This window comes from Mus musculus, chromosome 12 (genome assembly GCF_000001635.26).
Source record: "Mus musculus strain C57BL/6J chromosome 12, GRCm38.p6 C57BL/6J".
NCBI lineage: Eukaryota > Metazoa > Chordata > Mammalia > Rodentia > Muridae > Mus > Mus musculus.
The window spans coordinates 57,278,047-57,303,896 of NC_000078.6; the positions used below are offsets into that span (position 1 = coordinate 57,278,047).

General features: G+C 34.7%; 1 protein-coding gene across 1 annotated transcript in view; it reads left to right on the top strand.

Moving 5' to 3' along the window:
* Mipol1 (mirror-image polydactyly 1) overlaps positions 1–25,850 on the top strand; it is a 226,817-nt gene that overhangs the window by 47,622 nt on the left and 153,345 nt on the right. Inside the window, exon 2 of the mRNA NM_001164370.1 lies at positions 25,299–25,505. Within this exon, the coding sequence (NP_001157842.1) occupies positions 25,372–25,505 (134 nt within the window). The 5' untranslated portion in view covers positions 25,299–25,371. The remainder of the gene's footprint in view (positions 1–25,298; positions 25,506–25,850) is intronic.

The following is a 25,850-nucleotide window of genomic DNA, read 5'->3' on the forward strand; positions in this document are numbered from 1 at the left end:
AACTTCTCTCTACAGTGGTGACTTCTTATCCTAGCCCAAATAATGAGAAGAACTCTTCAGAGGTCTAGAGAAGAGTCTAGGCTGAGGGAATAGTGAGTATAGAGACATCAGAGCAAGAATAAGTTAGGCGAGTATGTGGAATAGAAATCCAGAATGACTAGAGAAATATTAGAGATATTGCTGTGATAATTTTTTTTTACATAGAAACGTTCACAATTTTTAAAATAAACACATTAAGTTTTAGAACTGTAAGGTTAAATAATATGTGAATATTTTTTCTTTTAGCAGTTTGGGCCAGGGCCACATTTATTCTGTATATTTTCTCTTTGAACCTCTTGCTCTCCTGTCTTTGAGGAACATTAGTTGCTGCAATGTGGCAGTAAGTAGGCAGTTGGCTGAAAGAAATTCCTTTGGAAAAAGAATGCACCAGGGATTATGAATATTTGAGGGAATTTTCTGCAGTAAGATGAAAAGCTAGGTAGAGCATATGCTTAGATTGTCCGTATGTCATATCACGTAACAAAGTAACTGGATCTTGAATTCATGGTGATCCTCTTTGGCCATTTATTGAAACTGTTGCCATAAATTTGGTCAACATACCTCAATCTAGAAAACACAAAATCTGGAGTTAATAGTTGGATATATACTGTATTATTGAAAGTGATTCCTATTTTGACACTTAGATTTAATGTATAAACTCATGATTCGATCAGGGGGACATTATTTTTTTCAATATGCAACCAGTCAAAGCCAGTAAAAAACAAAAACAACAACAACAAAAAAACAATAACAGAAAACCCCAAAATCCTTGTGAAATTGTAGTTGTTTTGAAGAAAAGTTATTTCATATTTAAAATACTTTTTAAAAGCTCTACAGGGTCTGGAGAGATGGCTCAGCAGTTAGGAGCAATGGATGCTCTTCGGGGGACTGGGTTCAGTTCCCAGGACCCACATGCTGGTTGACAGCCATCTAAGACTTCAGTCTCAGGGGATCTGATGCCTCTTCTGGCCTCAGTAGGGATTGAGGCATGCATGCCCTTATACAGGCAAACAAAACACCTATATGCATAATTAAAAAATCCTGGTTGCTGTAACACTGGAGACTGAGATCCCATTTAAAAAACCCTTCTCTATAAAAATATAGTATTAACTTTTAAAGGTCAAATGTTAGAATTACTTTGATTTTTTTTTTTAGACAAATCTGAAATTTAAGACTAGTCTATGAACAAATTTTCTCTCATGAAGTGTTTTAATGCTGAGTAAACACAGGTAGTCACATTTGAAAGCACAGAGATGTTTGTTTAAATATTTTCAATTTACATTTTTATGTGTAGGTGATTGTGTCACAACTGAGATTTTCATGTATTTAAAGAGAAAAGGGGGTGGACCATTTGCTTAATTTTTTATTTTTCTTTTATTCTTCATAACAAAACTCATTCATTGGAGAATTCAAAGTAACTTGGAGAACTGAGATTAGGAATTTTAGATGGAGACTTTAACTAACAAATGCTAATGTTATACTGTTCATTTTGTTAGTTTTTCAAGAACAATTCTAGTACAACTTATAATTTTGGTTGAAGTTAATTTTACTTTGCTTATTGAAATTACTAATAATTAAGCAATTGACTTTTATTGTCTATAAGTTAACATTTTTTATTATACCGAATTTATCTGATTGTCTACTCTAAAATAATTCAATTATCTTTAATGTAAATCTATATTTTTCTGAAACTACGTTGTTAATAGGAAGTTTTTAAGGACAATAATCAGTATTTTATTATCCTTAACCCTAAGCTTCAAAAGGATAGAAGGGTAAAATATGTTATACATTCATAGACATATATTCCTGTTACAGTATATAGGGATATCTTAATTGTTTGGATCTCTAAAACATCTAATTTTTGCTTAAGAATATGCAAATGTGCCATTAAATCTGCTTTTTAAGATTTTTCCAGTTTAATGTCTGAATCCAAATTCATAAAGAGTTGGAAAAATGAGATGTCTGAGCTATAGGGTTTACAGGGATTTCATATGAAGCCTATTTAATCAGGATAACACAGTTATTAATATTCATAATGTCAGCTGGAACACAAATGACAGACTATGAGGCCTAAAATTTTTACTTGGTGAATTTATTAAAAGTAGCTTAAAAAATTAATGGAATTTAAGTAAAGTTGGTGAATATGAAAATCGTGTTAGCAGAAAAAAAATCTCTATTAAAACTTTCTTAGAGATCATTTTGCATTGATGTCTTTTGACAGATTTCATTGGTACTTAAAGAAGATAGATGCATGAATGGTCATTTAAGAGGATTTAAACACATTGGCACATTAATTTTTACATGAATAATAAGTACTTTCCAGAAGCAATTAACTTACAGTGTACAAGATATGAATTGGGAAATAAGATTCTGACATCAAGGTCAAAGAAAATGTGCTGTACATTTTAAACTTAGTGGCAGGACATTCTAATATTTTGATTTATTTTTATAGTTTACATAAGAAATTATTTTGAATTTGATTTTAATGCATTTGAGAGCAAATTAGAAGTGCATTGGCTTAGAAGTTTTTACCTTCCCAAAGGATGACGGTGTAGTGGTAAACATTATCTGTTTGCATTTATTGAAGACAAACATTTGTGGTAACTGCAGAATTTTATTAGAGAACACATCCAGTCCTGCAGAAAATGCAAAGGGATACAGGTTAGAGCTTGTGCTATAAATAGATGTCTTAACTTAGACATTGACTGTATCATTCTTAAAATATAATAAGGAAGGTTCTTAAATGTGTGACATTAAGGATCATCATCTTAAGTTGGCTCCTCCTTAATTTTAGGGTAAGAAGTAAAAAGTTGGGAACTCTTTAAATAAGACCAGCATTTACTGTACTGTTCCTATTTTTTATGTTTTAAATTATTCCCATGCTTGTTAACTGGATCCATAGTTAAGAGCACTTGCTGCTCTTCCAGGGGACCTGAGCTTGGTTCCCAACACCTGCCTGGGCAGCTAACAACTACCTGCTATTCCAGCCCCAAGGCATCAGCAAACACTCTCTTTTGGTCTCTACAGGCATGTACACACGCATGGTACCAATGCACATACAAGTATGCATAATTCTTAAAATTACTGTTATGACAATTCTGCCAGTCATTTATTTATCTTATTGAACAAAAGCAATTTTAGGCCATGATCTAAAGTCGTAATACACCAAGTCAATTTACATTTTTCACACAACTCTTGCAGCTTGTGAAAGCATAGCTTAGTCCTGACATATACAGCCAGCATGGGCATCCCAGTGGGTGCCAGAAGGCTCGCTTACAGTCCATCAGTGCTATACAGCATGCTGTCTTCTAGTTTGGAAATTGCTTAGGACGTTTGAGGTTCAGACTGGAAGGTTTTTACTGGGGAAAGAATTAATTTTATTGACTATAAATTGCTCTACTACAGTATATTTACTGGGCTTGCAAGATACAAAACAATGTCAAAAATTAACATGCCATTTACTTACTTTTTTAAGTGGAAATCTTTGGCCTTGAGAAATTCACTTATCTGCCCAGGAGAGGGCAGCATTTTACTACATCAGGCTTATTAAAAAACCTGCCCTGCTTAGGCTGTCAATGTTTCTTGTAATTACTCCCAGTATATTTGTTGCTTGCTTATGAATTAACTTGCATTTATGGAACTAAATCATTCCAATCATTTAATTACACCTGAGGAGCTGAACTATAATTGCCTGCTTCCAACTAGGATCTGATATGGCTTGAGCAGTATTAATTTGGTGTTTACTTTTCTGAGTGCTAAAAGCATTAAAATGATTGTGCAATGGGATTACATTTTACTAATTGCTGGCATTCATTAGCTGGGTAAATGATGAGGAAGAGTGACTGTATATTGCAGAGGGATAAAATTATGGTTTTAAATAGTATATTACTAAGCACATTAAGGCCTGTAAGACATGCTTTAAAATACTCCAGAGGTTATTAAAGACTGTATTTTCTACATGTCTTGCTATATGAATCTCTTATTAAAATACTGCAATTATTATTAACCTTTTTGGGCAATATGTAGGGAAATAGCTTCATTGACTAGAACATATTTCTCTGATATTAATAACTTCCTATATTTTCAGCTAATCCAAAAGTAAATGAGGAACTTAGAAAAAGATTGCCAACTCCAGATCAACATATTTAGAGAAAATTGGAAAAGGAGAAGCTTACTACAGCTTTATTTAAGTACTTTTTAAAGAACACAGGGTTCTAGCTATGAGGTAAATCTAATTTCATTCTCCTTTAAAAAGAAAGGATGATAAAAGAAAAATCAGAAGGAAGGAAGCAAAACCTGTATTTTTATCATGTTTATTAAACAAATACAAAAGAAAATCCCAATGATTTCATAAGTATATGATTTTAAAAAATATAGAATTGCAATCTCAAGTTTCTATTATAGGTCATAAGTGATTTATATGAATACTTGTGTAGTACATTCAAATCAATAAATTTGAAGTTTTAGATATAAAGTTTATAGCATAAATAATAAAGTTTTTAAACACATGAGGTTGTAGTTGGAGAAGTAAGTCAAATAAATTATATAACTCAAGAAGGAAGAGTGTGTAAAACATTCTTAATCTGTATTTATGAAAACATATCTGTGAAGAAATAACATTTTTCTGAGAAAAAGACTTAATTTCACCTGTTGAAAGACAGTTAATTTTCCTACCATAGATGTTTTAGAAAGCCATTTATCCTGTAAATATGTTAAATAAAGGTAAGATTTAGGAGTATTTTGATATATTATCTTAAGTTTATTTATCTAGAGATGGCTTTATTTTAGCTTTAGTCTTGGAGCCAAAAGCAGAGACAGTGCCAGAGCAAACAGGAGCAGAAGTGCACACGGAGGGAGGGCTGGGCAGAAGGTGGGATTCTCAGTATTACAATCAAGCACTTGGTGTGGGCCCAGTTCAAGGCATGGAACCAAGTGCGTTTGTCCTACCAATATGTTATTCTAAAATAACAAGTACACACACTCTCATGTACCTGCACACATACATGTACACACACACATATACACACACAAACACACAGACACAAAGGAGACCCACACAAAGAGATTTATTGCAAAAGAGATGCACAGAAAGACACAGAGACATACACAAATACCCCAAAGGAATCATATGTGCTCACAAAGAGAAAGACAAAGAAAAGACTTCAAGAAGAGGAGAGAAAAAAGGATACATAGAAAAAGAAATATGTAGACATAAAAGGATGGAGGTGTCTGGGGCAATGATTGAGACAGAGACGTGTGGAGGCACACTAAGGGAAAGACAGAGGAGGGGACATACTTGAGGAAGACTCAGAAAAACAGAGGAATACACGTGGAGGTGCACAGAAAGAAAGACAAAGTGGCTCAAAGAAAAGGAGAGATACCGGAGTAGGAGAGACACACATCGTGGAGGAGACAGCAATATACAGTGAAATTGAGAAAGGGAAGAAAGTACACAAAACAGAAAGGCACAGGTGTGTATATATACACAGAAAAGCATAGCAACTCGAAGAGGCAAAAGATACCCCGAGTGGAAGATTGGGGGATGGGGAGATAAACGTGTACATAGGGACAGGGAAGGGTACACAACAAGAGAAACACAGGGAACAGACCGAGACAGAAGGAAAAACAGACGCATGCATACAGTAAGGCACACCCAGAGCAACTCTTGAGGGGCACAAGTCAGATCTGCAGAGAGAGCAGTGCTCAGAGATGTGCAGATGGCAAAGATTGACTTACAGACAGACAGACAGACAGACAGACAGACAGACACAGGCAGAGATACAGAGAGAAGACATAGGTATGCAGACAGAAACACAGTAACAGTCTAAATGTTGAGGCAGGCTGTTAAATGCTGAAGGGGAAAGGAATATATAGGAAATTTAATATGGATTCCAGTAAAGTTCTGAGCATTTGTAATTCTTAGGAAATAAATTATTTTGAACATCTTACATACAGTTTAAGGCTTAAAATGTTTAAGCTTTAAATGTTTTAAATTAATCTATTTTTATTTCATCTCAGTTTTATCATGTAAAAATAGGATTTTCACTAAAAGACTTCAGTCTTTTCTCTTGGTTTGGGGAACTTTACTTCTAATAAAAGTCGTTACTATATAATTAAAGAAAAGAAGGTTGAAAGCTAATTTAAGGGATACTCTGATGATCACTGAGTAAGTTTCTACATATTGTTTTGAAGTGTAGAAAAATACTGTGGTTTATGAATATGTTTTCTGACTTCTTTGTTTGATTTTGATTTTCATAGTTAAAACTTTCTATTTATTCTGCCATTAGTGATTTACTTTATTGTTTTAGACTCTTGGCTGCTTTTGATTAGTTTATAATTCAGGTGACTGATGGAGTTTTGTTTAAAGTGGTAGTATACATTGTATACGCATATGGCTTCATTGTAAAGATAATAGTTTTGTGTCTGGACTATTTGCACTTAATATTGGTCAACTTTCTTATTTAAGTTTGTGATAGGAATTTTTGGTGTGAACTGGAACTAATTTGTTGTGGATGTTTTCTTCTCTTATTAAAGTAAACAAGCAAACTTTCTTATTTTGAGTAGCTGAAAGGCATACCACTTAACTTAGGTACAAAATAAAATAAGAAGATAAATAATGATGTGCCTCTTATTCACATTCTCTCATCTTAGATCAGACAGTGTTGTGGTAGTTGGATATGCTTCCGCAGCAAACTCTCACTTGTTATCTTGATCCTAAAGTTCACAGCATTAATCTTAGATTACTTAAAGTTCTATCACACAGAGATGTTAAAGCCTATTCTCTTGGATAATTATCTTATTGAATTTTATTTTACCTTTGTAAAAGAAAAGTGGCCTAATTAAAACTTATACCATGCAGACATGCCTTTTTATTGCCTTAAATTTCATAAGAAATACAGATGTGGCCTTTTTGTATTTCTTTTAAAATATGATCTTAATTAAGATATAATTAGATTACTTTCCCATTTCTGTTTTATTCCACCAACTCCTTTCATGTATTCCCACTCACACTCTCTCAAACTTATGGCCTCTTTTTCTTTATAGTTGTCACACATCCCCACACACCACACACACACACACACATGTATATATGTGTGTGAAGATATGAAATACATGATGAAGGTGCTTATAAGCATCTTCAAGTTTTGTTAAGCAGGTGAAGTGAACCTTGATGAAAAGAATGGCCTGAGTCTGTATCCCTAGAAGCAGCAAAGTTTAGGGCTTTTATTTATATCTGTGCATTATAGAGCCAGGCAGCTGGCTGGAAAACAGTTTGAGGAAAACTGTGCCTGCAATGAAAAGGTACAGAATATCTTTCAAGTTATTCTCTGAAGAAAGGTGACTATTTGTATAGCATTATGCATTACAATCAGCCTTAAAGGACTGGGAAGGTGTGGCTGTAGGTTATGTGCACTCTATGCCACTTTGTTTAAGAAACTTGAGTACCTTACCTACAGGCTTTGGTATCGATGGGACGTCATAGAACCAATATCCTCTTTCATATTAAAGAAGTTGTAAGTCTCTTACATATAGTAATTTGGAATAGCATTATATATTCCCAAGTATTTCTTACACTGATTTGAGTTGTTCTTTCACAGAAGTGTGATCTATGGGTTTGATATAAAGTTCAAGCAATCATTTGGGAACCGTTTATGTATTATGTGTGGGTAGATATAGTTGCCATAGTGTACCTACACACACGCACACACACACTGCTAACAAGGGCTAGGTAGCAGTTACCTTTAGAAAATTGTGAAATTTATTTAAATTTAGAACCTTTAGGGGTCAGTGTTCCCTAAGAAAGGTTAAAAAAGGCTACAGTGCATATCAGAAACACATTAAATCTCCTGTCTTGAATATTTCTTACTATTTGAAGGTAAGAAAATGGTGTGACTCAGCCAGCTCGAGGAAGCTTTAAGTAAAACCAGTACTCTGTTTAGATTGTAGAACTCTTTCTTTTTTTCAATAAATACCCTCTAATTTCATGAGTTTTCAATATTATGGTTTTAATGTTTCACAGAATCATATTTAGTATTCATTTTATACAAATAGGAGCTTTGTTCACTTACACACTTTCTTAGTCTAACCCTACATGGGCTAGAGAACTTTAAACCTTTTTTTTTTTGGGGGGGTTCAGTGTCTTTTAAAATGACTGTGATTCTACATCAGGAGTCTTTAGACTTATGTAACACTGTGGAAACCCACCACCCAAACTGCTTATGCTAATAGAATCTACATATTGTATTTGATTGGAGTTCAAAAATATTTTCAGAAATATTATCTTAGTAAATTAATTAAAATTCAACTGTTATCTTCCTATTTTAAAATTAGTCTAGATAATATCTTATACAGCTATGGTTCTTTTTTTCAATAAACAAAATAAATAGTCACAATTTATCTGCTATAAAATAAATAAACTGGCTATAGTGGTGTATACCTAGAATCCCAGCACTTAGGAACTAGTTGCAAGCAAATCAGGAGTTCAAGGCCATACTTAGCTACATAATGGCCTCAAGACAGCCTGGCCCACATGAGACCTTGTCTTAAACAAATAAATTAGTAAATAAAACAAGGCAGACGATGACTCTGAAGTGTTATGTTAGCTTCTTTCTGAGTCAGAGTTCGTTTCCTTGCTGACACGTCGAATCTGTTCTACCATCTGTCTTTTAACGATGGCCTAGCTCCTATTTGTCTCTGCAAGGTGTATGTGGTCTTTCATGTGTTGTCAAGTTTTGTTCTTGTAATGGAATTCCAAGTATGATTTATTAACATTTTATAAGTAGACAACTAAGGAAGCATACTAGAAAAACATCTATGATGCTTTTAGACAACATTGATCATCATGAATAGAACCTCAATTTTGTGAAGTAATTGATTATGTTGCAGAAGGAGAAAGAAAACAGTTATTTAATTAGGGGAGATATCTGTTTCCCTCCAGTGAGATAGCTAGTAGAAAAATTATATCCCTTGGACATCATGATTATATACTTCTTTACACTGCAGGTTTGATAGATAGCTAACCATTCTGTTCTGAGCTGTAGAAATTAAATTATATTTAATAAATGGCTTTGTTGTAAGCAATGATGTGCTTTTCCTAAATAAGTAAGTGTGACTTTATTTGCTGCCTGAGTTTGAAAGAAGATACATTGCACTTGCATTTTATTAATTTCAATAAAATGGAATGATAGAAACACCCCAGATTTGGGAGTGAGAAAAGCAGAGTTCCTGTACGTCTTATTTACTTACTTAGCACACACCAAGACTTTGGTGCAAGTTTTGTAATGTTTACCGTACATGTGGGTTAATGAAGAGGTTGTTCTTTATTGCTATTAAGAATATCAAATTTGGAATATCAATTTCCAAAACAAAAGTGAGATTATTTAATGGGTAGTAACATATATGTTCAGCCAGGGCTACCGAGAAACCCTGTCTCGAAAAACCAAAAAAAAAAAAAAAATATGTTATGTATGTGATAAATATCATTTTCACTTAAGTGATGAAAGTGGTTAGAAATCTAGAAACAATATAAAAGATTGTTGACATATTTTATGAAGCCTTTAAGTAAATTGTGATATATTCCTTGCCTGCAAATAATCAATTTATTAAAAGTTCAGAAATATCATAAACAATATCATGTATGATTAGTAATTTAATAATTTTATATTGGTATTTTATGTTCAGTATATCATTAGAAACTTGATTTTTTCAAAGAATTATATACAATATAGACTAAAAATTCATATAGCATATATGAATATATATTTATATAGAATATAGCTTATAGAATATAGAATCAGTAATAACTGATTCTGATTGCAATAAAAACCTTTAGACTAGTACCCCATTGGCATAAGGCTTAAATACATATTCATTTCTACAAGTACAAATTTAAAATTGTATTTTATGATTTTATGCATTTTTTAAAGTTGTATAAAGAACAGGGCTGCAAGTGTAATGAAATTTACTGTTTAGCTTCCTATGACTTGGCTTAACAGAGTGCTAGTAGCTTCTATAGACGAACGTCTAGAATATCAGATGGAGGGATGGAGGATTGTGGCAGGTGGCCAACAAGGATTGGCTGCCTGAGGAACTGTGGACTCTCCCCTTAGAACAGTGATCTTCAACCTGTAGGTCGCGATCCCTTTGGGGATCAAATGAACCTTTCACAGGGGTCACATGTTAGATATCCTGAATATCAGATATTTAAGTTATGATTCAAAACATAGTATAGAAAGCAATCAAACTAATTTTGTGATTGTGGATCACCACAACATGGGGAACTGTGTTAAATGGTCGCGGCATCAGGTAGGTTGAGTACTGCCTTAAAGCAGTGATGTAGAGTGTAGGTTTTCTAAAATATAATTTATTTTAGTATGTTTAATAAGATTCTGTGTTTCTTTATTTTTAAAGTTTAGTATGAATAATTCTGTTATTACTTGTGCCTCAGTGGAAGAATTCTGTATAAAATATTTGTATAGGGTAACAGTTTTAGCTGGTTATGACATTTAGTATGGACTGACTTCACAGGCATCATTTCTGATACGAATATGTCATGTAGATGAGTTTGTAGTAGGTTCTTTTAAAAAGTATTTCTTGGCAGTTGTTCTTATTAGCTTCATTTGTTTAAGATCCCACCTAAACTGAGAGAATGTCACAGTGTTCCCATCTACCTCCTGTCTCCACAGATGCACAATCCCTTTCACTACAGACATGCTGGCCACGGTGGAGTGTTGGTTATAACCCCAACCTACCCTAAATTCTCCGTGAGGGGAACTCTTGAGAGAATAGGAGTATCTGCCTCCCTCTCTCAATATCTCCCTCTCTTTCTTCTTTCTTCAAAATTGAAAAGCACTTTAAATCAGTTGGGGTTTTAATTGTCCATATAGAATTCTTAGTTCACTTTTGGTCTTTCAGCTTACAAAAATGACCTTCACTCTGAATAAAGAAGAAAATGGTAAATACATCTTTCATAGGCTCTCCTTTCCCACACTTCTGTCCCATTGATATAATTCTCCCCCTTTTCTTTCACTTTTAAACTACTTTTATTATTCTTGAGAATTTCAAACAATACATTTTGATCATCTTCTTTCCCCTCCCTTAATTCCTGCTGCCAGATCAATCTAACTCCCCGCCCCTTAAGATTCTACTTTGAAATGTGGACACTCTGTCAAGTTTAATGGTAGACCATGAAAATACTGCTTGAGCTTGTAAGATGTTGCTTCAGTTTCTTTAGATAATATTCTGTTTTCTTCAGTGAAAATTCTAATTTATTTCTGGCTATTGCATTTTATTTCAGAGCTCCCACAATGTTTACTCATAACACAACCCATCATATATTATTCTTGGATCTTTAATTTTAATAAATTAGACTTTATGACTTTTTAAAACAATACTGTGTTCTTATAGTCATTAATATACTGTTCTGATTTTCACTGTTATTTTGATTGAGGAAATTAGTTTACATTATATATACTGATACTAAGGTGAGTTCCTGAGTTATCCTGGTAGAATACAGAACTGGCTTGGCAGGGCTGACTTCCTGGGTTGAAGGCCCTTGAGAAACTTTCTCAGATTGCGCTTAGATGACAAAGCTGTATGGTATAATGTACATGTACGCAGTGTGATTGGCTGTGTATAAGTATCTAGTAGTAGAAAAAGTTTTGAAGGGATTACCAAAATATTCCAGCTTTTGTTACCTTGGTTTCTTATCGTAGAGGACATTCTTTTGGGGAGAATTTCAGATACTATTTTTTCAGTCTGTTTTGTTGTGTTAGGATAATATGAAAAAAAAATTAAACATCAGGCCTCAAAATGTTGAAATTGGTTAAGTAGATGTGTGTGTGTGTGTGTGTGTGTGTGTGAATTAAACATTCTAAGATGGCTGTGATGTAGCTCATGAGCTTAGTGGCTGTGAGACTCTGTACTCAGAATCCAGCGATACTCCCACATTAGTCTGTATCTGTTAGGTGAAATTAATAGCACTTGGTCATATCTAACGATTGTATTCACTAGAAGCATAAGAAAGAATAATTTTTAAAGAATCATATTTTACCTTTCATATTTAGATTTTGGGTTGTTCTAGTGTTCAAACATAAACTTTCAGTACTTGAAAAATTAATGACTACAAAAGAAAATTACTCATTTCATATTGATAAAATATGTTTGGTGCCTAGAAAATCATGTATAAGTTTTGTTATTTGGCATTTTAAAAATTGTAAATTAGGCTTTTTTCAGTTGTGGCTGTTAATTTGTTGTGTTCTGAAGTTATCTAACTCAGTAGGCTAATGTAACTAGCATTGTTCATTGTTTTGAACATTGTTAGTTAGTGGAACAAAACAAATGAGGTAAGCATAAGATAGTTATTTTCTTTTAAATTACTTTTCTCAACTGCCCTAAAAGTGTTTTTCAAAGTGTGCATTAGTGTCAGGTTTTAGAATGTTAGGTTAGTTAGAGTTAACTTAGGATTAGTTTTCTTATGATACAATCTGTATTACTAGGAGCATTTTTGATCAAGAAGATACAATACAAATATAATCCTTAAGGTTTCATACTTACTTTAGGGCTGGAAATGGAGAATAAGTATTCTGTATTTTTCCCAGTTTAGTGAAAATTACAATTTGAAAAAAGCTATTTTAACTATATTATTTAAAATGTTTTCTTAAAACCAAGTATTACACAACTTTGAAACACCAAGAACTTTTATTCAATTGTTTTTAAGAGTTGAAAGTCAGAAAAATAAATACGTTAGTGGAATCTTTCCTTCAGAAATCTTCATTTGTTTGTATTTTATAATCAACTAATACAGACTTTAAGATTAGGACAGGGTTATATTAGCTCTGGTTAGACAAGCAGAGACTCCATTCCAACCCTAAAAAGGTCATTGAAGAAGTAGTTCTAGAGCTACTGAGATTCTAAAAGAGCTGAGCAACAGGGACTTCGTGTGCATTTTAATCGCCATTTGCTTCTAAAATGGTCTATATTAACCTTTTCTTACCTTTTTAAAAAAGCCTGTGCTCCTCCTCAGGTCATTTGAGATGAGCACATTATCAAAAACAAATTTACCTTTCGAGTCTGAGGCTTTTCTTTCTTTTTCTTTTTCTTTTCTTCCTTTTTAAATCTTAATGACTCAAGGATCCAAGGACTTTGAAAAGTTTAAAATGTCACCTCTACCCGGGCAAATGGTGCTTTCTTGTCACTAGCCTGGTACCAGCTCAGTAGTCACTAGTCATTAGTGAAATAGCCCCCATAGCCCTCCTACCATTGTAGTTTATGATTTTGTTTTTGTTTTTCTAACTAATGATGGGAAATTTGAATAAAACACATCATTTGCATAGAAAATTATGTAATAATGCCTTATAGAGTATAATGATTCCCTAAAACCTTGTATTTAAAGTAACCTGAATTATAATAAGAGATAAACAGAATATTTACCCATCCCTTATGAGCTGCTGCTGATATGTAAATTTATTCTTCTACTTTGCACAAATATACTTTAGAGCTACTGCTTAAACACTTTGAGGTCCTTAGTCAAACAGTTTTAATGATGCCTCCAGTATTATGAAAGTGTGACATTTGATGAATGTCTCATATAGTTTTGGTATCTGAGTAGATGTCAACAAAAAAAATTGAACATTAGTTTGTCATGCAACACCTAGATAATTTATAATTTTACTGTTTATATCCATCTTGACATTTTTTATCTGCCAAAGGCAGGTTTCATTTGGAATCTTAATCTGAGATTTATTTGGTGGATCTGGAAATCATAGCCAGGGTTCCCACAGGAAATGGTCCATCTACCAACAGATTAAATGGCAGTCCTGCAGTTGTTAGGGGAGCTGCGCATTTAACACACATGCATACTCATTCAGTCAGCACTGTGGAGAAAAATTAAAGTAGTAACCCAGGTTTAGGAACAATGTAGCTAAAAAGTCCCATATTTGCTGAATGACAAAGGGTTATATAGCAGCATTTCATTTTATTATTCGTGCTTGAATTTCTTGTTTGCTTTGTTGAGTCTGCTGACGAATACTAATAAACGCCTGCAACAATCCAGACGAGAGATGCCTGGCAACAAAGCTATGCGGTGGACCTCCCTGATCTTCTCCAGTTCACAACCTGACCTTTTGAAAAATTGGCTGGGCTAAGCTGCAGAATTTGGGTGTAATGGTTATTGTTAACTCCAGCTTTAGGATTTATTAATTTGTGTGATCAAGACTTACCTATACTTCAAAGTTTCAAAAGCCCAAACACAATCATCCATCCATTAGAAGTAGGGGTTTATGTCAGTGAGTCTCGATTAGTATCTGAGTGGTGGTTCATCTGTTTTATTTCTGATTCTAAAGATATTCTTAAACAAAATGAAAAGGACCTGGAAGAAAATCTGGTTTTCTCTTTATACTTATAAGAGTTTTTGTCTCCAGCGAATGCTATCAGAATTTGAGTTTATAATAGCTACCCATTTAACTTAAGACAAAAATATGATTAAACTTATTTACTTGTTGTAAAAGCTGAAAATTTACTGAGTTTGTTCATGTTTTTAGTTACATTACATGAATTACTCTTAGAAAAATTGAGAAAGCCTGAAAAACTTTGAAATATATTACAAATTACAGATAGTTCATGACAAGGAAAGCAAAAGAATAAAACTTACTGTTGTACTATTTTATCAGTTTTTGGGACAGTTTTAATAGTTACTGCAAGTTAAAGAATATTTTTAGTATTTTAATTAGGGTGAAAGGAGTTTTACAAAGCCTTATTTCTAGTGTAACTATTTTAAGCACTAGGAGATGGATTGCATTATTTTAGTCTGTTCACTCACTACATCAAAAAAAAGACATTAAAACTAAAAATCTTAAATTTTAGGATAGAATTTTATGAATATTTATATATTATGAATAGTTCTTGGTTATAAATCTGAAGTTTTTTATAGACTGAATACTGTTGACTTTATGACCATTTTAGTTTGTCGATACAAAAAGTTTATAAAAAGTTAGTGCAGGATTGCTACTTGAAGTTGCTCTTACATAGTAAAATAAGAAAATTCCAGTAAAGTTATTTCTGTGAATAGCCAGGGGTGATTTGAATCCAAATCACTGGATTGTCATAATCAGAGATAAATCACCTCAGCACTTCTTTTTGATGTGTCTACTCATCCAGGATGAGCTCAAAGGATGCATTTGTCCTGATACTAATTCTAGTATCCAAGTGAATACTATTGACCATATTGTAGGCTTGGGGTGGGGGACTTAACAACTTTCAAAAAGCTTTCAGAATCATATAGCTGTATCCATACTCTTCAGGGAGATGTGCTGTAAATATACTATAAAAAGAATGTAAGGTGCAAGATATCTCAAAATGATTTTATATTGCATATTGCAGCAGTTTTTGCCATGTTGCTATTACTTGTTTCTTATTCTTTGATTATGTGATTACTGAGCATTCTGAATGATATGAGCGCCTTTTGGGTAGTTCTGGTCTTAACAGAATTTGTTACTGAGACCGACTTGCCACCAACCTTTTGTGTATCTCTTTTTGCTATTCTGTTGTTTGTCTCCCTGAATCTTTGCCATTTCCCCTGATAACATATATACTTTATTATTTACCTTTAAATCTTGTTTAATATCTGGCAGCATCTTTGTGCTTAGTAAGTTTTATTCAGTATTTTTTCAAATTTTCTTTTCTGTTTTCTTTCTCTTTCTTCTTCTTTTTTTGTTTTGTTTTCAGTGAGTCTTTTTTCCTTTTATTGGATATTTTCTTTATTTACATTTCAAATGTTATCCCCTTTCCTGGTTTCCCCTCCAGAAACCCCGTATCCCATCCCCATCCCCCCCCCCCCCCGTCCCCATGCTTCTATGAGATTGCACTCCCCCCTACCTCCCTGCCCTGAAATTCCCCTACACTGGGGCATCAAGCCCTCCAGGTCTCTCCTCCTATTGATGCCTGACAAGGCCATCCTCTGCTACATATATGGATGGAGCCATGGGTCCCTTCATGTATACTTTTTGGTTAGTGGTTTAGTCCCTGGTAGCTCTGGGGAGGTCTTGTTGGTTAATATTGTTGTTCTTCCTATGGGGCTGCGAACCCCTTCAGTCCTTTCTGTAACTCCTCCATTGCTGACCCCGTGCTCAGTCCAACTATATCAGGCTCCTGTCAGCAAGCATTTCTTGGCATCTGCAATAGTGTCTGGGTTTGGTGACTGTATATGGGATGGATCCCCAGGTGGGATCTCTGGATAGCCTTTCATTCAGTCTCTGCTCCACACTTTGTCTTCGTATTTGCTCCTGTGAGAATTTTGTTCCCCCTTCTAAGAAGGACTGAAGCATCCATACTTTGGTCTTCCTTCAAGCCCAGGCTAACCTCAAATTCATACCCACTCTCTCACCTTCTCTTGAATAGGATGTTTGGGAATTTTGCTACACAAACTGTGACTGAGTTACAGCAATAGATCTTGTCTTGAACCTGGAGTACAAGGCTGGCATCAAATTTAGTCACACTGCTTCAGTATCTTGAGTGTTGTGATTACCAGTTAGTTTATGCTACCACATTCACATATACACATTTTTACTGCTTATGTGGTTTCTACATATCTTCGAGATGCTTTTAAAAGTCACTTTTTTTCTTTCACTGATTCATCTCAATGATGAAACAATCTAATATGTTTACTTTCTTTTAGTATGTACTTTAAGGAGGTGAGTATAATAGAGTTTATACTCAGTATATGCAGATGGGCACATAATGGGTCTGCAGATGAGTCTTATATAAGACCATAAAGACTAGAGAACACATCTATATGATTCTTTTTTATTATGTTTTTAACCACAAGTTTATTATTAACTTGATGATGATATTGAAATATAGACAAAAAGATTACTGCATAATTTTATTTTTGCTGTATATATGTATAGGGATAACCTAAAAATAATATAGGCAGATATTTTGAAGCTTACACGAAGGACATTAAATGTGCAAAGATACTGCTAAAACTCATAATGTTGCTTAAGTCATGATTTTTGAAACCTGAATTCAAATAAAGTCAGTGTGAATATACAGTACCCACATATGGTCAGTGTGAGTATGCAATAACTATGTGTAAAGTCAGTGTGTACATACAGGACCCATGTATAAAGTCAGTATAAGTATGTAGCTCCTACACTGGGGGCCCTGTGTTCCATCCTATAGATGACTGTGAGCATCCACTTCTGTATTTGCCAGGCACTGCATAGCCTCACAGGAGACAGCTATATCAGGGTTCTTTCTGCAAAATCTTGCTGGCATATGCAATAGTGTCTGGGTTTGGTAGCTGATTATGGGATGAACCGCCGGGTGGGGCAGTCTCTGGATGGTCCATCCTTTCGTGGTCTTAGCTCCAAACTTTGTCTCTGTAACTCCTTCCATGGGTGTCTTGTTCACTATTCTAAGGAGGAATGAAGTATCCACACGTTGGTCTTCTTCTTGATTTTCTTGTTTTGCAAATTGTATCTTGGGTGTTCTAAGATTCTGGGCTAATATCCACTTATCAGTGAGTGCATATCAAGTGACTTCTTTTGTGATTGGGTTACCTCACTCAGAATGACATCCTCCAGATGCATCCATTTGCCTAAGAATTTCATAAATTCATTGTTTTTAATAGCTGAGTAATACTCCATTGTGTAAACGTAACACATTTTCTGTATCTGTTCCTCTGTTGAGGGACATTTGGGCTTTGGGCTTTTTTGTAGTTTTTGTTTGTTTGTTTGTTTTTTCGAGACAGGGTTTCTCTGTGTAGCCCTGGCTGTCCTGGAACTCACTTTGTAGACCAGGCTGGCCTCGAACTCAGAAATCTGCCTATCTCTGCCTCCCAAGTACTGGGATTAAAGGCATGCACCACCACCACCCGGCTGACATCTGGATTTTTTCCAGCTTCTGGCTATTATAAATAAGGCTGCTATGAAAATAGTGGAGCATGTGTCCTTATTACCAGTTGGAACATCTTCTGGGTATATGCCCGGGAAAGGTATTGCTGGATCTTCTGGTAGTACTATGTCCAATTTTCTGAGGAACCGCCAGACTGATTTCCAGAGTGGTTGTCCAATATAAAAGTTGGATTAATATTAAGACAATAAATATAATTTTTGCTTTTCTTAACATTTAAGAAAAATTAATTAAATTAAAATAGAATTTTAAGTTTGAATTTTATGTCATTTGTACTCATTTCACCAAAAGATGAGAAGATTTGGAAATAAAAATAGAGAATGTAACTGTTCACAGAGAAGATTTAAAGGAAATAATATTTATTGAGTCTATGTTCTGTGTTAATACTTTGCTAAGAGGCTTCTATAATTTACTGATCCTAAGTACTTTTTGAGGGGGATATTTTTCTACTTTACCGGTAGGGAAATTAATGAAGGTTAATTTGTTAATAGCCAGTCATGTGGAGTATACTTGAAATCCTAACAATGGAAAAGGTAGGACAGTAGGATCATGAATTCAAGGTCAAACTCTCATTCATTCATTCATTCATTCATATTTGTCTGTCTGTGCATACTGTATGTGCTCACTTAGAAGTGTGCTTGTGAACACTAGACTTTGATGGTGGTACACTTTTCTGTTGATTTCTATCGTAGTTTTTGAGACAGGGTCTCTAATCAAAGCTAGAGCTTACTGTTTTGGCGAGCCTGGCTGGTCACTGGGTTCTCAGATACCCCTGTCTCTACCTGGCTCATACTAGGGACACGATCACATGCCATCATGGCCAGCCTTTACACGGGTTCTGGGGATTTGAACTCAGGTTCTCACGCTTACATAACAGGAATGCTGTTGACTGAGCTGTCCACCCAGCCCAGCCTAACCTATTCAGTGAGAAGATCAAATAAGCTAGTGAGTAATAGTATTTGTTACAGATTATACAATAGGCCATGCCATTAGAATTTAAACCTCAGTCTGTTTTCAGAATCATCTTATGAACTATACTTCTGCTTGGAAACTCACAATCCATCAGTGTGTGGTAGTTATAGTTAAGAAAGCTTAAAAAGTAAGCGTTCTCTTGTTACCCTTGTTAAGGGAATTACTGCAATATTTTTGATAGTTTTTTCTTCCTCTTTTGTGTGTGTCAAGAGGAACACATGTAGTAAGCATCTATGTGGGATACTGTTTTTCCACAGAGACAGAGCATGGAAATACATACTAACTGAACAAAGTAGTCTTTGTACAGATAGACATGTCAGTCCACACATATATGCATTTACTTTTAAATTACTTAAAACTAGCAGGTGTTATTAGGAGCCTCTAGCGATTAGTCTTCTGGTATTTTGAAACTAGTGTTCATTTGTAAAGAGTCTTTAAAATTTGAGACACCGTGTCACGTCTTTCACTATATCTCCTTTGTAATCTAATAGCAAAAACCTGGAGACAGCATAGGAAGGAAAGGCAATAAACAACAGGGTTTAATTGTTTATTTATAGAATCAGTTGCTAAATGTAATAATTTCTACTTCCTCTTTCCCCCTCAAATCAGAATTTAAAGAAATGCTTATAAATTGCTTGCAGGTGTCAGAAGTACAGAAACTACTTGCCTGTTACTGTCAATTTTGGTATGAATTCTAAATTATACTTTATATAGACTGAATGGGTTATATTAGGAATATTTATGTACACACACACACACAGATACACACACTAACAATGAAAAAGGAGACCATGAATTTAATAGATATCGAGGATGAGTATAGGGGAGAGTTTGAAGGAAAGAAAGAGAAGGGAGAAATGATGTAATTATAGTCTCAAAAAGAAATGAAACTTTAAAAAGAAACAGTGGTTCATTTATTCTATTGTATATTTGCCATTATTCCTTCTGTTTGCTTGTCTTTTTCTATTCTTGAGCTCTCAGGTGACTTGGTCATTGCTATTCTTAGTAACCTGGTAGGATCCCTAGGGATGATTCTAGTTCAGCCTCTCGGAGGAAACAGCTCTGTAAACAATATTGACCCCCGAGGGGACCATCAAATCCATTTACACAGATACCAGTTGTCACAAACTATTTACAAAGCCCGACTTTCCCAGCTTCTGAGAATCCCCTTTTGATTCTAGCCACCCTATCATTTCTGTGTAATAGTCATGGAGTGAATAATTTTTAGTTTGGGCTGTGAATTATAATTTCTTGGGTAGCATCAGATATTATACATTTCTGTGTAATTGTATGGAGAAGTGAGCCCAAAGAGAATGTCAGAGCTTTCTTTTCTAAATAAGAAAATAATGTCATAATTTGGTTTATTTTATATCAAATTATTTATTGGTTAAGGAATCTAGTGTTTAAACACATTGACACTGAACCTGTTCACAATCCTGGTATCTTCATAAGTAAAATCAGAATTATTTCAGTCATGAAAATCATTTCTTGAAATGGTGCCTAAGTCCACTGTAGAGAGACAAGATCTTCAAGGTTTATATTGCAGCTACCCTACAATAGATACTGATTTCAAATGGTGAGCATCACTTCTACTCAGGTGGCCCAGATGCATACACTTCCTTTGGCAGTAGCACTGCATGGCATTTTAGAGAAACCCCCGGTGAGAGCTATCCAGAGTATTCCAGATAGTTGCAGTATAAGTTAGCACAACAGTGATGGCATTAGATAGTAATAACAACATTTAAAGATATATTTGAAATAGTAGATTACAACCTTAACTACCAAACGTCTAAGTTCATGCCTGAAATGTAGTCTCAAGGGTTTCAGGAAAGCAAATGTGGAAGGGCATAGAGTTAGATCAGGAGTAGCCTGTCAGAGAGGGCTAGAGGGATGCAGGTAGAAGGCTGGCAGGATAGTTTCTGTCTGTTTGCTTGTTAGTTTTAAAGTGGAAAAAAAAATAAAGGCGTTTTACCGATGACCAATTGTGTTTTTAATTTTATGTCTCCTCCTTCAGCTTGCTTTTGTAGCCTCCGAAAAGATTTACATTTGTTTCCTATTTCTTCCTCTTTATCTCCTGCCATTTCTCAGTGACCTTGGTGCCTCCAAAAGTGACATTTTCGGCATCTTTAGCTTTGATCACCTCTTCTCCAAGTAACTCTACCAGCAGTTCATTTCACCTCTTTTCTTCTAGATTAGCCACATCTTGATCTCTGCCCTGCTACTCATTTTGGAAGTTTTCAGTCAAATATAATACAAGAAATACTTGGTTTGTTAAAGTTCTTAATTATTGGAGACTCCCCAATTAAAGGATAGTTTCCTCCTCGATTTTAGTAGCTAACATTCTTTAAAATATTATTAAAATACATTCTACTATTTAGGAGCCTTTTAAAGATAGGATCTAACTTTGTTGCTTTGGCTGGCCTAGAGCTTAGTAAGACAAAGCTGGCCTTGGTCCTGTGGCAGTTCTCCTGTCTCCACTCAAAAGTGCTAGGATTACAGGCTCTTGAAACCATATCTGACTCTTATTTTTCTGTTCTCATACATATGTATGTGAATATATATATATATATATATATATATATTATACACACACACATATATATATATGAGAAGGCAACATATTTATGATAATATATATCATATATGTAATCATACTGTATAGTAATATATTGTCATATATTTATACATAGAGAGAAATTATGATACAGTCACATTGTTTCCCCTTTTGCTTCCTCTAAATTGTTCTGTGTATTCCTCTGCTCTCTTGTTGATATATGTATGCGTATTCCTGAATACATAACTCCAAGCTACTCTGTCTGCTTACCATTACTTGTACACGTTTTCAGGACTGACCATTTGGTCTTGGCTAGCCAATTAGTGTGATCTTCACTAGGGAGGACTATTCCTTATTTGCTTGTAGTTCTTTTGGGAGGATCTCCCCAGACTACATTAGCAATTCATTTCATGTTTAGGCACTCAGATTGGTGAGGTGAGACTTGATTGGTCTAGCTTCTGAAATTTCCAGGAGATGCAGCTTCACAGTGAACTTCCTATTCCTCTGGCTCTTCAAAACCTTTCTGCCCTATCTTCTACAGCGATCCCTGAAGATTAGTTTTCTTAAGGTGTTATTCTTGCCATCTGTCAACTTTTTGGTCTCTGAACTAACCGTTTGACAGTTCATTTATTTGCGTAATTATGCTTTTTAAATTTTGGAACAAATACCTTTATAAAGTCTTCCCAGAGTATAAATTTTGAGTATTCATATATGTTACATATAATCAGTTGTATATCTCTTGCCTGGGCCTTGTTACATTCTAATACTCAAATCATTACATTGATTTTTTATAATGGTAATTGTGCTAGAGTCTGTACTAGAGGTTTCTGCTCATCACTCATATTTTGTCTCAGGACTCTGCCACAGGGTATATATATACCACAGCCTGGTCTCCACAAACAAATATCAAAATACTGAATAAGTAGTAGAATTTAAAAGATGAAAATTTCAGTATAATGGTTGAATACTTATACAGGGAAATGTACTAAAGAAGAACATTTGAAAGCCTTTCCAATATTTAGCACTATTTTGGTGAAATAGCATTTCTCAAAAATGATTTGTTAAAAAAATAAAATGCATGCAGGCAAGCGGAAAGATTTTATAAATCAGCCTTGTTTACTCTGAAGTAAAATTAAATTCTCAATAAAAGAGTATAGATAGTTTGATTTGCAGAGCAGGTTCCAAATGTCAGATGAACAGTTCAAATTAGGCATCTAAAAGGTTTTATGACTGAACAAAATTAGATATAGAGCTAAACCACACAGTATGGGTTCCTTATATATTAAATGTTTCAAATATTAACTTTTGGATTTTTCTTTTGAGGGAGGGTGATATTGTTAGTACAGGGTCTTACTCTGGAGCTAGGCTGGCCTGAAATTCACCATCTAGAAATCCTCCTGCCATGACCTCTAAACCATTGCTTTAAAACACTTTGGAATTAAAATGAAGAGGTCTCAGAAATGGGGGCTGTTAGAGATGTCTCAGAAGTTAAGAGCAGTGACTGCTCTCCCAGAGGATCAGTGTAACGAGGCCCAGCGACCACGTGGTGATTCACAACTGTAAGTCTAGTTGTGGTGGCTCCACAACTGTGCCCTCGTCTGACCTTCATGTATGCTAGGCACCCAGTGGTCATTTGTCATGCATCATACACAGACACACGTCAGGCAAAATGTCCATACACATAAAATAAATTAAAAAAAACTAAAAAGAAGTGTCAGAAATGTGTGCATTTTATTACTTCAGGTATCATCACTACTAAGATCTGGGAGGAAACCAAATACCATCTTATTTGGAAGCTTCTCTATCTCCTCCAGAAGTTTGGAATCGATGACGGTCACAGTGAAATACTCACTGGCGATTCTCAAAGAATTCAAGGAGTCTTATAACCTGACAGGTTAAATCAGCAGAAAAACTATACGTGTAGTAAACATAAAACAAGAACAACAATAAAAGCAGAACATTAAGAATAAAACACTGGATGGAGAAAGATCCTGAAGTAGGCCTAATAATGCATACATTAGATAACTGGACCAAGTTGTAGATAGTAGTATAACTGTTCTTAAAGGGTCAGAATCTTACAAAACTAACACATTACAAGTGTTGTTGTCATAGGGATGTGGGGGCTTTTATAACCTCAGTTCACGGCCTATCCTGCCTCTTTTATGAGGAGCCTTTGCTCCTCATAAACAGAAGGACAGCATAAGACTATAAAGGTTTTTAATGAAATGTCTCTGAAGGGAGATTTTGTTATTTATATAATGATCTTTTTGACTTACTTATAGAAATATATATTTATGTTATAAAGCAAGACCTATTTATGATAGACTGTCTGATTTGTGCCTCTAGGATTTTTTTAGAGTTTGAGGGTTCCATTCTTATGTGAGTTACTTCAGGAAAACAGAATGGTGAATAAACACATAAAGCAAACGATGAGTTTTCAGATCTCTAAAATTAATTGCTAATCTTTAAATATAACATTTATGTTGAATTGTCAGTTACTTCACAGTATGCAGTTACGATACAGTGAGTCTTCTAACTGTGTCCTCAACAAAGAGAATGAAAATAACTTACCAAAAGCTACTGATTGGTTATGTGTCTTTCATTTACCAATATGAATACTATCTGTACTTTAAGTTTTTATTATCTACAGTTAATACAAACAAAACATAGAATCAAGTTTTCTGAGAGTTACTTTTGTACCAAAGTTTGTCTCTGTGTTAATATTACTTTTGTGTCTCAAAGGGATTTTGTTTGTAGATTTCCAAACTCATCACCAAGGCTACTTTTTAAAGGTGAAGAATTACTTCTTCCGGAGTTGTTAAAGTACACGCTGCAATCCATAGTTGTACCTTTTAATTTTAGTAATGATGATTTTTCTCCCAAACTTTATTATGCCATGAGATATATTTTAATCTCTTTAAAATAAATATTGCTTAGTGGATACAACTGAAGTAACCTTGTGATATAATTAGGCATACACAGTAATTTGTATAATGTATTGTATTTTTTGATGACACTGATGTTAAATTTATTGCATTCATTTTGATATTATGATGATGTTTACTGAAATAAATCATCTTTACTGGAGTGTCAGGCACTCTGGCTCATTAATTTACATTTTATAGACAGGAAATGATATGTTAAACATTTTGTACTGCATTGTACACTTATTAAGGCTGTAATTTTTCCCCCAGGCAGGCTGAATCACAGTTCCATTGCATGGTATTGATTCACTATCATCATATTCTTATATTTGCTATTCTAAGTATATGCTTAAATTAATGTTCCTCCACATTAACTGTAATCATTTAGGCAATGTAAAGCATAGAAGCTGACTCCACTTTCAGAGGTTTTGATTCAGTTAGCCAGGTGTGGCCTTCTCTGCCAAGTTTTAGAAACTCAGGTCACAGTGTGAGCCTGACTTGTAAGCTATTACTTTAAACAATAGTTCTCAACTTTCTGGAGTTGAATGATCTTTTCATGGTCATTCTGATATCCTGCAAATCAGATATTTGTATTACAATTCATAACTGTAGCAAAATTACAGCTATGAATTAACAGCGAAATAAGTTTATGGTTGGGGGTTACCATAACATAAGGAAGTGTTATAAAGGGTCACAGCATTAGGAAGGTTGAGAACCACTGCTCTAAATGTCTTCTGCTCAGGGACATGGGGATGTGGATGGCAAATGCTGTACTGCGCATACCCTAGGAACTGTGTTAAAGTCCATGAGTTTGTCTTCATGAGGATGGTTGTTTGACTCAACAATTTTCCTATGTGGCTATGTCCTTTTATATACCATGTGTCATTTGCTTCATGCAGATATAGCCATATTTGTCTTGCACAAGAGAGCTCAGTGGGAAGTGAACGCGCACCAGTAGATGAGCAGCTGACTATGAATTCTGAGCAGAGCATACGCGAATTAGGCAATGAAGTCCCATCTGAGGACCTTGAACTACCAGGAAGAAAACCCAGCAATTTTCAGGTCCTCCAACCTTGTCGGGATGAAGGGGCATCTGCAGAGTGCAGGTGCGTGTTGGGTTTAGTGTTTTAATCTAAGAAGTAAGATTTGGAACAACATGCTTTCCTTAATACATTTTCCCTCTTCTTCATTTTTGGTGTCGGATAAATTTAATGTGCTAGTGACTTGGAAACAATTTCAGTGTGAAGGGGCGGGGGAAGAACTCTGAGAGAGGGGGCTAGGAGGGGGAGCAACAGTTGGGATGTAAAGAAATAAAATAGTTAATTAATTTAATAAACAATTTCAGGTCTCTATAAGGGCTTCCATTACTGCCATGGTATTGATATAATGTATCCAGATAGCTGAGAGATAGCACAAAATAGGTTTAAAGAAAGCAATGAAATTTGTTTCCT